Source organism: Pyrgilauda ruficollis, unplaced genomic scaffold (genome assembly GCF_017590135.1).
Source record: "Pyrgilauda ruficollis isolate IOZ18807 unplaced genomic scaffold, ASM1759013v1 scaffold57, whole genome shotgun sequence".
Taxonomy (NCBI): Eukaryota; Metazoa; Chordata; class Aves; order Passeriformes; family Passeridae; genus Pyrgilauda; species Pyrgilauda ruficollis.
In genome coordinates, this window is record NW_024527377.1 from 5,321,813 (window position 1) to 5,336,991 (window position 15,179).

Here is a 15,179-nt window from a genome sequence, read left to right on the forward strand (position 1 = left end):
AAGCTCCAGGCTTGGAGGCTGCAAGCAAAGCAGATTTGTGGAGGATAGGGCAGAGGTAAGGTGATTCACATCTCTGTCCTGGAAGTTTTAATTATCCCCTGAAGGGACAGGATGGGCTTTAGAGACAAGGAGAAACTATGAAAGCATCCCACCTGCTTTCTATTGTCATGAGGCATGGGCACACAGAATATTCCAAAAGCACAGGGCTGTTTAGGGTTGTCCAGCATGATTGCAGAGAATTGCTATGTGCATCTCCTCTAGAAAGCTGTGCATGTAATTTAAGCAACATAATTCTAAAAGTAATGGTCTCCTGATGAAATGCTGCTGAGAGAGAAGCATGCTGAGTGTGACAGTGTGCTGTGATTGATGAGGGTGTCCCTAACCCTAGGAGCACACAGCCTAAGCAGATCAAAGATGAAAAGGAAACTATGGCTGAGAGAAATCAAGTTATTTGGGGAACAGGAAGATGGGGATTAGAGTTCTTATCTGAATCCCACAGCAGGACCTGATCAACGAGACTGATCTGCCAATTACAAAGGAAAATCAGACCTGGAATCATCTGTTCCAGGTCAGAAAAAGCAGGAGTCATTAATTCTAGCCCAGATGGGGTTGGGCCAGATCTAGACTGTTAGCTGCTCTCTGCAGTTCTGCTGCACTCTCATGACTCTGTCTTCAGCCTGGCTTGAGGCGGCTACACAGGCTGCCAGGAGGATGGAAAGATGCCATTGCACAACTAAAACCTGGCTCTCCCCCTTCTCTCCCCACCCTAGGGTTGTCAGTCCTGCAGAAAGTGCTGGACACTGCAGCTGAGAAGAACTGGCAGGTGACAGCTGTCAACATCCTCACCACAACAGAGGAGGGATACCGGATGCTCTTCCAGGAGCTGGAGAAGAAGAAGGAAAGGCTGGTGGTGGTGGACTGCGAGTCTGAGAGGCTGAACATCATCCTTAACAAGGTTGTGCTGGTGTGAGCCTTCTGGGAGGGCTCTTGCATGCAGGGAAGAGTTGTTTCTCCCTGGAGAAGTTCTCCCCATTCTTGCCTGATCCTTGTCTCCTTGAGGCTCTCATTGGAACTGGGGTGTGTGCCTTGCAGCTGCTGGGCTCACAGGCATTTCTCTGTTGGGTTACTGGGGAAACAGTAAAGCTGCAGGAACAGTACAAGCTCTCATGAATTCGTGCTGAGTGAGCTCCACTGCTCCATGCTCCCTCCCTGTCTGACTCCTTTGCTGAGCCCTTGACACCCCCTTGCCCCCTGGTGAGTTTGCTTTGTGCTAATTCCTCCAAGCAGCATGCACAAGATGTGGCACCTCCTGATTCTGCTGAGTCTTTCTCCAGGTTTTGAGTTAAGGTGGAGGTGTGGATTGGCACTGCCAGATTCCTGGTCCTCCAGCCTCCATGTGCTGCACCAAATTCTCACACCTGTGCCAGCAGGACCAGAAGGATTATGGTACATCTGTCCTGAATATGGATTTCTGTGGAGAGGAGACAAATACAAGCCAGGGGCGTGTTGAGTCCATACTCCAACTCCAGCCACAAGACCTGTCCCACTCACACCTACAACCCTTCCACCACTGTAAGGATTTGGAAAGGGCAATTTCCACTGCTTTATTCATCATAATCAGCTCACTTTACCTCGTGCTTCACAGGTCTCCCTATCTAAGGTACCTATCATCTCCGTCTCACACTTCAGCTGCTCCCTGTAGGGGACAGGGACTGACTTTCACCAGATGCACAGCTCAGTGATGAGCACAATCCATCCTTGCTGGATGTCTCTGGGTGCTCCTCTGTTATGTAGAATAACAAAGAAGAGAGCAGGTTGTAACCTCAAAGCAAAGGTCACATTCATGAAAGAGAAAACAGATTATTCCAGAGGGTAAAATCTTCTCTCTGGCTATGGAACTACTGCAGCTGAACAACATTTTGGACAAGATCTAGGCAGTGAATTTGACTTTTCTTTAGAGTATATCAAATTTTTAGGATTAATAGTGTCAGGCTTTTAAGCCTGGTTTGTCAAAAAGAATGTTAAGTTGTGTAGTAAAGTATTACCTAGTCTTCTTGATATGAGCAGGAAAATAAGGCTTTCTTTCAAAGTTCTTCACATAACTGGAGCAAGTGTTAAACCTAGATATAGGAAAAGATATTTGTAAGGGCACTAAAAATCCAGATACTGTGATTATTTATTTTGCAATGCTATAAAAAATATCAGTTCCCAGGGAGAAGATGTACAAAGCTGTGTTTTACTACAAAAATTACAGAGCAATTCCAGCAGACATCTGTGCCTGGGAGGTAACACTCCAGTGAAGGATGGGGCTGTGAACAACTTTTTCAGATGTGTGCAGTCCATTTTCATCCTTTTTGACCTTTTTGTTCCAATTCCACCAGGATTTCTGAGAGCAGAGGTAGTTGTCCCACTGTGAGAAAGTGATGCCAGGTTTTTCACAGTATACAGATACTGGAGGGATTCAAAGATAGTGTTCAGCTCATTATCATGTGAAATTCAGCTGGGACTGTAACTTGGGCTCTAACTTGGGCTGCTGGCTGGTCTCTCAGCTCACCACAGCAGCAGCCTCTGTGGGAATGTCACTGTGCTGTTTGCCCTGTCCCTCTGACTGTCTGAGGTATTCCAAAACCTCCCTCAGCCTCTCGGGGACATTTCAATTCATTTATCTTCTTCCCTGACAAGCCTGTCTCTGTCTCTCAGTGGCAGTGGATTTGTGATTTGTGCTCCGTGGTGAGCAGGAGAGCTGGGGATGGCTGTCCAGCTCCTGTGCCTCTCACACCCACACTGCTGCTTTTCATTTTTCCTCCATACACAAAACACAAATAACACCAGTGACTCCAGCAAGACAGCCCTCAGCTGTGGAGAAGCCAGTGCTCTCTGTTAAAAATGACCTGGTTTCTCTCTGGGAGATTTCTCTGTGTCGTGTCTCAAGGGTTTGATTTGTCTTTGCCAAGGTACCTGTCATTTGTGAGCCAGGCCTTGGATCAGGGCAGGTTGCCTTGGGGTTGTGCTTGTAGCCTTAATGGGATAAGTACTCGGTGGGTTGTGTTCCATCAAAGCCCTCTATTGTTTCTTCCTTGTCTCTCATTAAAATGAGTAACTGGAATTTCTCCTCTGCCAGTGTTTCACTCTGAGAGGATTTCTCTCTAATAGATGTCAAACTCACCCATTAAGAAGTGGGTAATGAAACCTAGGTGGCCCAAGTGAGCAATCAGCATGCAGCCCAGCACAGCCTCTCACCACAGTCAGGAGGAGTGATAAATGCTATTATAACCTCAGCTTGCTACTGCTGTCCGGACACATTAGGACTGAGCAAGCATTTTAAAATAAATTAAGATCACAAATAACTGTGTAAAACACAGGAAACGAGCTTCATAATTCAGGTGGATGGGCTGTAAGATTAACAGCTCAGGGAGATCTGGATGGCAGTGCTCTCCGGTTCATCGGCTCTGACACCTCATAAAATAACAAAGGAGAGCTGGGGCTGAAGGAGCCAATGCCAGCTATTGTTGACGCTGGAGAAAAGGGGAATTGGATCATAATTCTTAGACATCCCAGTGCACCAGAGATTCTCCTTCCTCCTGCAAGGTCTGGGACTTACTGCAAAGGTCAGTCTCAGCTGATGGATGGAAAGGGACAAGTTTGGTCTGGTTTTGCTTCTTAGATCAGGCAGTGGAAGATACTCAGAAAACCACCCATAATGAGGTGTATATCTTCATAGCTTTAGGTAGACAGTGGATTTTTCTGAGAGCTCCAGGCACCTCAGCAGAAGCCACACTGAGGGATCCTGTGCAGGGAAGCTGGTGGAGCTGGCATTAGCTGTGTAAGGAACTGCTTCTAAATGAAGCCTTCATTGGAGTTAATTGCCACCCCCACGTTAATGCTGAGAACCAGATGAGTTTTATTATGCATACAAGAGCACTTCATCAGAGAAGGGCTAAGGCAGATGAACCAGTTGCACAGAGCAACTGTCAGCTCATTTATTATCCATTTGGAAATCCCTAAATGACTGCTCATGATAATCTGGGAGTGCTGTCCCATGGGGAGGATCAGTGTCTGCCCTCATCTGACACTTCTCAAGTACCTGCTGCCAGCCCGGCACCAGAGACAAGTCTGGGTAGACTGATTTCTGGTTGAGTCTGACACAGCAGTGGTTTTGGGATCATTCTGGCTGTGAGGATCTTTCTGTCCTCACTGCAGTTTGTGCAGATTTTGCCTGTGCCTGTTGGCAGTGCAGGCAGCAATTCAGAATCAATTCATATGACAATGGAAGCAAGAGGTAGTCTTGCCAGCCAAGAAACCTAATGGAAACAGCAGAGTTCTCTCAGAAACTGGCAAATCTTGTGTTTGTACAGGCTTTGAGGGCATCTGGGCCTTTTTTTCCCACTTTCTTCTTTCTTTTTGTAGAGTGGCTCAAATGCAGATGGTATCTGACTCTAGTAAACTAGTAAGAATTTAACAGTGCTGCTGGAAATCAATCGAGAGGAATTTCAATGAAAAAATGGAGTCAAGAAGAATAATAGAGACTTTTAGGTGTATTCTTTCTGTACTCTTTTTAAATCAAGGGAGAAAAATACACAGACCATCTGATGAGTGCCTCTGTTCCCCCCAGTCACAGGTAAATCTGCAACAGGTAGAAAAGGAAAAAGAAAGGGAAACTTCCAGCTAACATAGAAAAAGTCAGTTGTTACAGATTGGTAAGCAATTGTGTTGATAAAAGAAAAAAAAAACCTGACTTTGCTATGTTAGGGACAAAGGAGTAAGTGGCAAAGCACATGTATTGGGCCACCATGCACATGAATCTATAAATTATCTCAATGAACATGCAGGGGAATCCTCTGTGGCTTGCCCAAACAGCTTCATTCTGGAGATGCAGTTTGAAACTCCACTGGTGCACAAAAACTTACCTATAACCTAAACTTCCAGCCATCTCTCCCAGAGAGGTGTTTGCAGCAGGGTCTGGAGCTTGCAGGATGTGCAGGATTGTTCTCTAGTTTTCCCTAAAGTTTCAGTTGCATTCACTGGACACATGGATTCCAATTCCCCGTTTGTTCCTTTGGTATCTGAAATACAAATCTTGTTAAGGCTTTTTTTTTTCTCCCCAAGCCTGTAGGAAGCAGGTTGGTTTGGCTGTTTTCTCTCCCTGCCTGTACAATGTTCCTGGGACCTTGTCCTGTCTAATTTCAGATTTGCTGCTCAGGTATCACGTGTGAAAGCTCTGGCCATCCTCTAATAAGATTGGGAACTTTTCTTTTGCTGTGTCTTCCTGCTCACAGCTGAATAGTCTCAGCAAGGAAAAATAAGAGTGAGAAAGGGCAGATAACTGACATTCTTCTTCCTTAGTTGATCTCTGCTAATTATTCTTGTTTTTTATCTTGCAGATCATATCGCTTGAAAAAAATGGGAATGGATACCACTACATTCTGGCAAACATGGTGAGTTACCCTAATTGGTGGGGGTTTTCTTTATCTCACAGTTTTGTAAAGCACTATATTTATAGTTACTGATCTGTACACTCTTTTTATCATCCACCTTCTAGATAAAAAAACCACCAAAGTCTTCTGCTGTGCTTCTCTTGTGGAGTTTTCTCTCTTGAGCCAGCAAGATTATCTGCAGGGTATCTCCAAGTGTGCTGGGGTTTCGGAGTGGTTTGACCTTGGCTGGATGACAGATGCAGACCAAAGTCATTTCATCACTCCCCCCTTGGTGCTAAATGAAATCTGACTGTCATGGCTCTAGGGAGAGAATTGAATGCAAAGATTTCTTTAAGGAAAGGATTCTCCCTTTGATGCAGGGAGGTGCTGCCTGAGGACAGAGCAGCATTGGGCAGTGGCAGGACATCTTTCTGGAGCAACTCTCACAGGAGGATGGAAAATTTCTTTGCCTAGGGAGATTAGGGGAGAGGCAAGAGAGAGAAATGGGGGTTTTCCACAGCAGAGCTCCTACCCTCTCCTCCCCAAATGTGTCCATCCATCCAGGAGGATGCACAGCAGAGGCTGGGCTGCTGCTGGCACTCTGGGGCTGATGCTGCTCCCCTGGCACTCCTGTGTCCCTGTGGGTTGAGCCATGTGCAGTCTCTGGACCTGTTCTTTCAGCACAGAGGCAGCACGTCAGCCCTGGGGTAATTAAACTTTAAACTAGCAATTAGTCAAGCAGTTGCTGCCCTTCTCCTTTCCTCAGTCCCAAGATAACTCTGTAATTTACCAGGCAAAAATGGCCACATCATTACCCTGCAGTGCCCTGTACTGACCCTGCACCCTGTGCTGGCTGCCTACCATGTAATTACAGAGATTAAAATGTTACCTTGTGCAGGGGGAGACATGCAAAGCTACAGAGCAGCCAATAACTTCAGTTGCTAATTTAAAAAAAAAAAAAATATTATTTGCCATATCCCAGATCCTGGATGTTTATGAAAGTCCCTTCATTAAAGTTAAGCAGGAAAGTGAGCTGGAGTCACTGGAGTGAGCATGTCTGTGCAATTTTAAGTACACCCACACAGAAGGCTGAATGACAATATCACCTCTTCCCTCTGCACAGTTTCATAAGGATAAATGCATGAAAGGCATGAGGTGAACTGAACTAACACTCAGGTGTAGAAGATTTGAAGGACATTTCTTAGGATACTACTCTCCCTCACCTTCACCCAGAGAAAAGTATACTTGTCCCATCTTTAATGTGTTTTCTCAGCCTTTGCACAAATGCTGAGAGGACAGAGCTGGCTGAGAGAGGTTGCATACTCAGCCAACAGGGTTTATAAATAATTAACTTGGAGCAAACGGCTTTTCATTTCTCCAGGTCCTCTGCAGGGACATTCTGCCTCCACTGCAGCTCAGTGGAGGGGGCTTTGGGTCCCACAGTGTCTGACAGGATCACCAGAATTCTCTGGTGTGCTTTCCTAGCAGCTTGGATTCCAGGGAGAAGGAGCAGAGTGAAAGGAATTCAACCTTTGGTCTTTCCTGCTCCTTAAAACCCAACATCACACAAGAGCCAAAAGTCAGAGACAGGAATATTTAAAAAAAGAAAAAAGAGTAAGGGATAATCAGACAACTGGGAAAACTATTTAAAAAAAATTCCTGGCACCCCTCAAGGTTAAGAAGGTCTTTTCCAGGGCAGAGCAACGTGGGCAGGTTCAGACACCAGAAGCCAAATCAGCTCTAACATGCTGCACCCACACGAGAGCTACTGGATGATGGGTTTAGCAAGGAGAATGGCAAAAAGGCCCTAAGATCCCATGTTTCTAGACCACAGGGCAGCAAGGAAGGGCAACAAGCCTCCCTCGGTGGGGATGGCCAGGGATTTTATAAGATTGGCAGAAGCTGGCATCTGGCAAGGTTAAACCCTGGTGTGAACGCTCTGATCCGAGAGATCACAGTAGGTTTTACCCTCTTCTGAGGACACCTCATGGCTGGATTAGAGCCTTCAGAGGGTGTAGCGTGCTGTAATTTATTCCCACTGACTCACACTCATAGTGGTAGACCTGAAACACCCCTCACTTTCCCCTGCAGACGTGTCCTGGGATGACAGGGCGTGCGTTGCCCACACACTCCCGTAGCCTCGTGCGCGCCCGCGTGCCTGGAGAGCAGCCCTGCTTCGGGGAGTGCCTCCTTCTGCAGCACTGACTCCTCAGAGAATAAATTAAGAGCTAAAACCTGGAAGTGTTGGGTTTCCAAATGAGTTATTTTTCGTGCCCTGTGCTGGCTGAGACAGTCCTGAGTTAGGACTCTCACCCTGTGTGAAGATCAGGTCAAGGGAATCCTCAGCCCGTTCGTAGCCTCCAAGTTTCCAGCACTAGCTGGAGCAAGGGGAGGAATTTTCAACACCTGCCTTTTGCCTGACCTACTTGGGCATGGAAAAATGGGGACACAGTTATGGAAATTATACATTGAAAGCAAATATTGGGAAACATTTCCGGATAACCCCACTTAAAATCCCTTTTTTAGCTATATGCTTGTTCAGAGCTATACAGAGCCAAAAAATCCAAGCAGCAGCACACCACTGCCCAGTTGCAGCAGCTTCAAACTGGTGTTCCATCAGGAATGCAAAATGAATTTGCAAGGCAATGCACAGGCTGAATAAGGTCTAAAAAAAGTCATCCATAGGCACATTTTGGAATGGAAGAATTCCCTGTCTGACCACAGCCAATCCATGAGCAGTCACTGCCTTGCATTAACCTTGCTGTGTGTTTGCCCAGCAGTTGCTCTGGGTGAGCTGTAGTGAAGTGCGGAGCAGAATTTGACAGCAGCAAGTGAAAGCTGGTATTTCCTAGCAGGAACAGCTTTCTTTTTCAGTGAAATTGCTGTTGCCAAGGTGAGACAATAATATTTCTGTGTTCACAAACAAAATGAAACCATTCTGCACCCTAGGCCATGGGCAGACATCGTTCTCTGAAGCTGCTACAGCTGCTAAAGACACAACTTCTCTTGTCTCCCCCGCTCTGCCCATCCCATGAAGGTCTGACTGTAAGATCCCTGCCAGGGGAAGGGTTCCTGTGAGCATCCCTCCCTCTCCTCGAGCCAAATTTGGCACTCTTCATGGCTTTTGCAAACTGATGAAATCCTGGTCTTTAACCAGTACCCATCAGAGTTACCCCAATGAGCTTTTCCCAGAGCTAACCTGGGTTTTTGTCAGGTGCACTGGCAGTTTGCAGTCATATCTCTCTCTCTCTTTTCCCCTCTGGAACTCAAAGAGATTTGGCAACTTTTAAAAGTGTTTGTTTCTGTGAGTCTCATTTTTCTAAGCTTTGTTCTCAGCCTTTGAGATCATCAGTTCTAGCAACCACAAAGAGGAAAAAAAAATATAGTCAATACTGTCAGAGGAACAAGCTTAGAAACTTCTGGGATTCCTTTCTTTTGATGTTCAGGCTTTTTGCCCATAACCTTGGCTTTGTGTATCTGTTTTTCCTGTGCCATGGATGTGAGCTGACTACTGTCAGGAGTGCGAGAGCATCAGCTTGGGCAGAGAAAAATCTTTGTCATTAAATAAGGGACACTCATGTAACCTGTCTTTAAAGGAAAAATATGAAAGACAGCTGCCACATCCAGTGTTTTAGCCTCTTTTTTTATTTCCTGGTGCATTAGTCCAAGTTGTTCTTTTAGCAAGGGCTCTTTTTTTGGAAGATGAATAGGTAAGTGTACGAGATTCCTGATGGCAGGGGTAGCAGGGAAAAGTAAAAATAAAAACAGTGTTGATTACAGAAGGTAAGCACTTTTTCCTGTGCCATTCTACATCAGCCTGTGTCAGCACTGAGTTAGGCCATGGGCAGTTTCCCTTTGCTGGCAGTTGTGGTGCTGGTGGGGCTTACCAGTGATGCCTTAAGGAACCTAGAAATAAAACAGCACACTTTTGAGAAAATATTAGTATAGGAGCTAATATAAAGGTTGGTCTTTATTGGAGGCCTCCAGAGAAAGATATGGAAAAATGTTCACAAAATGCCCACCATCCCATGGGGTGAATGCAGTGTTGTAAGTTTAGCAAATTAGCATAATTGACAAAAATCACCAATTAGGAGCACAGGAGGTGATGCAATTTCCCCCAGCTCAACCGTCCTCCCCCTTCAGATGGAAACTAAACTTTGTTTATGAAAATGTGTCTTGAAGAGCTGTTTTTCAGCCTTGCTTTCCAGAGAGAACCAATATAGGATTGGGGTCTTGGAATGTGTTTTGTCCTTCTGCCTAGGGAAAAGTACTGGGAAAACTAGCCACAGATACAACAGGCCACAGAGCTACAAATACATGTACAGAAAATATATAAAATTTTAACAAAGCAAAAATCATTCTGCATCATCATTTCCCCAGCACAGCAGCTTTGCCAGCAGAGTGGCTCCTGCAGGAGTCAGACAAGATGTTCTGGGTTTATCCAGTTCCCCTCTGGGTTGGATGGGCAGCTTTGATTTTTTTTTTTTTTGCACCAGAAAAACAGGAGGAAGAACTCCTGCACCAGCAGGGCTGAGAATCAGCAATGTGAGACCAACACTGGGTGCAGAGAGGGAAGAGGAACCCTCCCAAATTTGCCATCCACAGGCAGAGAGCGGCTCCCCTAAAGCAGGGCAGGACAGCCACACCTGCAGCACGTGCTGGGGCTGTGTGGGGAGGGTGGTGGTGAAAAGCAAGGTCTGTACCTGCCCCAGCACAGTGACTGGGGCTGTGTGGGGAGGGTTTTGGTGCCCAAACAAGGTCTGTACCTGCCCCAGCACAGTGACTGTGGCTCTGTGGGGAGGGTTTTGGTACCCCAGCAAGGTCTGTACCTGCCCCAGCACAGTGACACCCGTGGCACTGCCCCAGCACAGTGTGGCCACTGGCAGCGTGCCCATGGCTCCATGCCCTGCTTGCCTGGAGCTAAAATGTTGTAGCTCTGTCTCCCATCAGCTTGAAGGCTGCCCTGTTTATCTGAGTCTCCTGCCCCCTGAAGTGTGGCTGGTGGTGGCACAAACAAGGGCAGCAATGCTCAGGTGTGAGTCACTCGCTGATTTGAAACTCAGTTTTGTGGAATTTACAGAAGGATCTGCATCTCCTTCTCATCTCAAGATGCAAAATTTATATTCTTCTATTGGAGAAAAGTGTCCTAAGTTACTTTTAGGGGTCTAAAATTATGCCTGTTAGACCTTTTTGCTTCCTGAGAGGTTTGTGCAAGTAGGCTCATGAGGCAAATTCATTTTCTGTGCAGAGAAAGACAATATAATATATCAGTGAAAATTCTGCATTTTACTTAAAAACATCTTTTCTGTCTTGACTCAAAAATTATCAAGCAGAAGAACCCCGTATAACATTATTTCATCTGAATTACTGATAGTAAGAGACACAGCAGTACAGCAGTGCTCTAAATTAAATTTTGCTTGAACTCAAGTGTCTCATGTATAAGAAAATTATCTGGTTTGACACAAAACTTGCCCACACAGGGTAATATGAACAGCAACCTTGGGAGGATTTTTGCAGTAGTTAATGAGGGCTCAAAAACATGAGTGATTTACTGTGGTCTAAAAAAATCAGAGCATCAGGTGAGTAACTGACAGATTATATTACAGCTATTGGAAGGAAACACGTGTTTTCTTAAACTTCAGCAAAATGGTGTTAAACTAACAGGTTTCCTCAGCCATTTGAAGTCTCCTAATCCATTATCCCAGCTCAGCTGCAAGTGGTGATGTGTAAATCCATAGTATCTGCCTCATGGTGACTTCATTTGTCCTCTTTTCTAGTCAGAACATGCTTAGCTTCAGCTTCCTCAACCAGATTTATGCTTCTGTTTGCTAGACAAAATATTCCATTACTGATGTTTTAGTCCTTGTAAACTGGGATCAGGTCATCCCTTAATCATATCTTTGATTGAATTCATGGCATCTGCCACTGCACAGCACATTTCCCAAACCTTTAAATCAGTTTATGCCCTGAAAGCTCTCTAATGCACAAACATCCACCTAGAACATCCCTTCCCCTGCCTGGGCTGAGCCTTTTGACAAGATGTGTATGGTCATTTATATCCACAATATGCTGCAGCTGCAAGATTGGGCAAATAATACACAAAAAAAAAAAAAATCTGAAGGGCTGCACCAACAAAAAAATGCTGCTCATCTCCAGCCCCTTGTGCTTAAAGTCTGGATTCTCACCTCACTTGGCTTGTGTTGTAACTACAGACAGGACAAAACACTCATCAAGCTGCAGGGTTGGGAAGATGTCTGATAGTGCCCCCTTCTCCTGTCTTTCTTTTCCCTTTCTTCATTCACTCCTGAGTCCCAGGGAGGACTCACAGGTTTTGCTGCCCCAATGGGATTTGACACATGAATAACTCTGCAGAGGAGAACTCCTCTCCCATTGGAAGGCACAGAAGGAAGGAGACTGGAGCAGATGGGCTCTTTTTTGACATACCCTCCTCATTAATACAAAGTGATGGGAGTGAGGAATGATGCTCCACTGGAGAAGTTAAGCTGGAAGATAATTTGGGGTATTAGAGATGCTCTGTCTGGAAACACTCCATTTCTTGCTCCCTGCAGTAAGTCACTGGTGTACCTTGGAATGACAGGAGCCACTTTGTATTCACTCAGCTGATCTACAGCCATTCAGAAGCAAAAATTTTGCTTTGCAAAGTTTCTTATAATCATAAAATCTACAAGGAAGTAGTCTGGCGTTGCAAGTCATGCATTTAAATGGAGCTGGGCCAGTTTCCCAATGCTGCCACAGGTTTCTGTGGCACCCACCCAAGCTCAGGGTGAACTGCTTAAATGCTTTTGGCTTGAAAAGGAATATTTCAGTGTGCAACCTATTAAAGAAAAGAGAAAGCAGACTCTAGTCTCTTCATCCTAGAGAGAAAAAGACTTAAAAAACCTAATACTCCTCCCTGGGATCAGCGGGCTCTGTTGGCTTCAGCCAACAAGGCTTCTCCAGGCACTTCAAGAGAAAGGGGTGGTTTTCCCCTCTCATTCAAAGCTGAGTTTGCCAGTCTCAGGGGGAGATCTGGAGAGTTCAGAAGATGCAGCAGGAGGAGAGAAAACAGCACTGTTTCTCAGGAACATGTCTGTCTTCAAGGAGACTCTCTAATGTTCTTTATCCCAGGAAAGGAGGAGGCTTGGAGCACAGGCAGGGATGTTTTCAGCTGGGCTGTGGGGTGGTTTTTGAGTTGCTGAGCCTGCCCAGAGCTCAGCCTGTGCTTCTGCAGCTTCAAAGGCATCACAAGAGGCAGGGAAAGGGCCAGCAATTAATGTGAGCTCAGCAAAAGACAAAGAGAATCTGGAGGTGTGGGTGCATTGCCATGGGCTGGGATGGTGTCCCACAAGCAGCTGTGCCACCAAGGGTCGTCAGGAGGCAGAGGTTTGGGACAGTGGGGCAGTGAAATATGAGGGTGAAAGGAGAGATGCAGGGAAGTCAGTGAAGCTCCAGATTTGAGAAGGGCCATGGACAAAGGGATGAGGTTTTCCCTACACTGACAGCTGCCCACTCAGTGCTCTGGCTCCTCATAGTGTCCAGGGTATAAACTAGGAGCTGGTTCATTTCTGGAGGGACTTTCTTTTCAAGGCAGATCCTTTGTGGACCACTTAATCAAGATGGATTCATGAGGCCCATTTCAAGTCATCAGTCTTCCTGAATTATGCATTTCCTTTGATGATTGAGCCCACAAGCAGTGGAGAGGAATATAAATGTGTGACTTGCTGATGCCTCTCCCAGCAACCAAGGCAGCAAATGGGACAGTAAAACAACCTTTGGCTGAAAAGTGCTTTCGGTTTAAGAACAGCATAAAGAGCAGATGCATCAAGGAAAGCACAGGGAGGATAAACCCCTTCTCAGCACTGTTTTCTATTTGAAGCCACAAAGGTCTGTATTAGCTGCCCATATTATTTCCTCACAGCAACACCCTGCGCATAATTGCTCTGTGAGGTCCATTAATGCAGAGAGGAGCCCACGGTATGGGCTAAAGAGCAAGTTCCCTCCTTTGAAGCCAGCCTGGCTGCTGCTGGAGCAGAGTGCTGCAGATGCTGTGAGTCAGAGCAGGCTGGAGGAGGGAGCTGCCTCAGCCCATCAGCGTGAAGGGACCAGATTTGTGTGGTTTATTGTCAGCCTGCTCATTCCATGGCATTTGGAGAGAGCCAGGTGGTTTCCAGGCATGTGCAAGGCAGGCAGGCACATCCTCTGGTCTGCTTCTGAGGTGCTTTTGTGAAGTGAGTTTGGGTCCAAGGGACAGCTGAGCCTGCCGTGGGGTGGCTGATGGATGGTTTGGTGTTCCCAGGGACAGCTCCTCTCCCTGGGGCACCTCCACCCTGGGCACTGCCCTGCTGCTCTGGGTGCCTCTGGGTGCCTGCTTTTCCAGAGGGGATGCAGTCTGAGTTCCCATATTCCTCCTCTTCCTCCCTGGGGGATTTCAGTGCTGGGCAGGAAGGAGAAGGCTGATCCCTGCATGCCCAACAGGCACATCCCAAATGCTTCAAGTGTCAAGAGCTGGAAGAAAGTCACACACAGCCAAATTCCAGGGGTTCAGCTCATTTCCTTGAACTTACTCCAGACATGGCTGCAAAGTGGGGTTTTTTTCCAGTATTCCCTGGCAAATTTTAGAAACAGTTTTAAAACCATTTGATGACTCCATGGGGCAGCATGGAGTGCATCCTTCCAGCATTGTTCACTTCTTGCTGTGCTGGGTTGGATGACAGAGGGAAGCATTTCTGGGCTAGTTCTTTCCCAAATTGGTTGATGTTAAACATATTACTGCAAAAGCACAGCTGCTGCCCCTTAGTCATGGGTTACAGTCTTTTCTTAGCCAAGTTTTAACAGTTTATTTTCTGTTTCCCATATACAGCCAGTTGAAAACTAAATAAAATATCTCTCTCTTTTTTTTCTTTTTGCAATATGTCTCTATAGTTAGTACAAAGTGACAGATGATTGATGATTTCTTTAGTTGCAAATATTGTAATTCTCTTGTTCTCCTGTTTTCTACAAGCACTGACTGATATTCCAGAAGGACAGATAAGCATGTTGAATTCCTGCTGCCACTTTGTCAATAGAAGCATTTTCAAAAACCAGTCTGCATAACTCTTGATGGCTTTTTGTTTATATGCTTGCTAGCAAGAACTCACCTGCTCTGGGAATTATTTTCTAAAATATTTAACCCCTGGATTTCCATGTTCATTGGCTCTCATGTTCCCCACACCTGCTCTGAGCAGATTTCAGTGTGATGATTAAAATTCCTTTATAATTAGGATCATTCCTATAATATCCTTGTGCTGGAGCATGTGGAGGAGGGATAACAGGTGAAAACAATTATTTCAGCTCTTGATAGCAGCCAAAATGCAAAGATGTCTTCAAGGTTAATGATGTCCTCTATGGTCCCCACTGCCTTAAATGATTGGAAAATCTTCTGTCTCCACACTTTTTAAAGAACTGAATTATGTCAAAAGTCAGTGGGGAAAAATTAATACAACGTTCAGGAAGAAATAATTCCTGTCATCTGTTCAGATTATTTTAAATTTTTATGCAATGAATCCCAATTTTATGCAATGAATCCCAATAAATATTGTTGAATATTTGCTTCAGTTTTAGAATGGTTTTGTTTGGGGAAAACAGTGAAATACAGTGGTTTCAACCACTGCTGTCTCATCACTGCTGTCATAACTCTTTTTTTTTCCTATTTAAATCTGCATTTTGAGGGGGGTTAACACACCAGTCATCTTACTCATACTCTGCAGTGAACTTGGACTTTTCTTC

The 15,179-nt window shown here is 45.5% G+C and overlaps 1 protein-coding gene across 4 annotated transcripts in view; it reads left to right on the top strand.

The window, feature by feature from the left end:
* Positions 1 to 15,179, top strand: part of GRIA1 (glutamate ionotropic receptor AMPA type subunit 1) — a 118,235-nt gene that overhangs the window by 57,894 nt on the left and 45,162 nt on the right. For all 4 annotated transcript variants that reach the window (XM_041481901.1, XM_041481902.1, XM_041481903.1 and 1 more), the window contains 2 exons: positions 771 to 955; positions 5,382 to 5,435. In XM_041481901.1, coding sequence (XP_041337835.1) covers positions 771 to 955; positions 5,382 to 5,435 — 239 coding nt within the window. The remainder of the gene's footprint in view (positions 1 to 770; positions 956 to 5,381; positions 5,436 to 15,179) is intronic.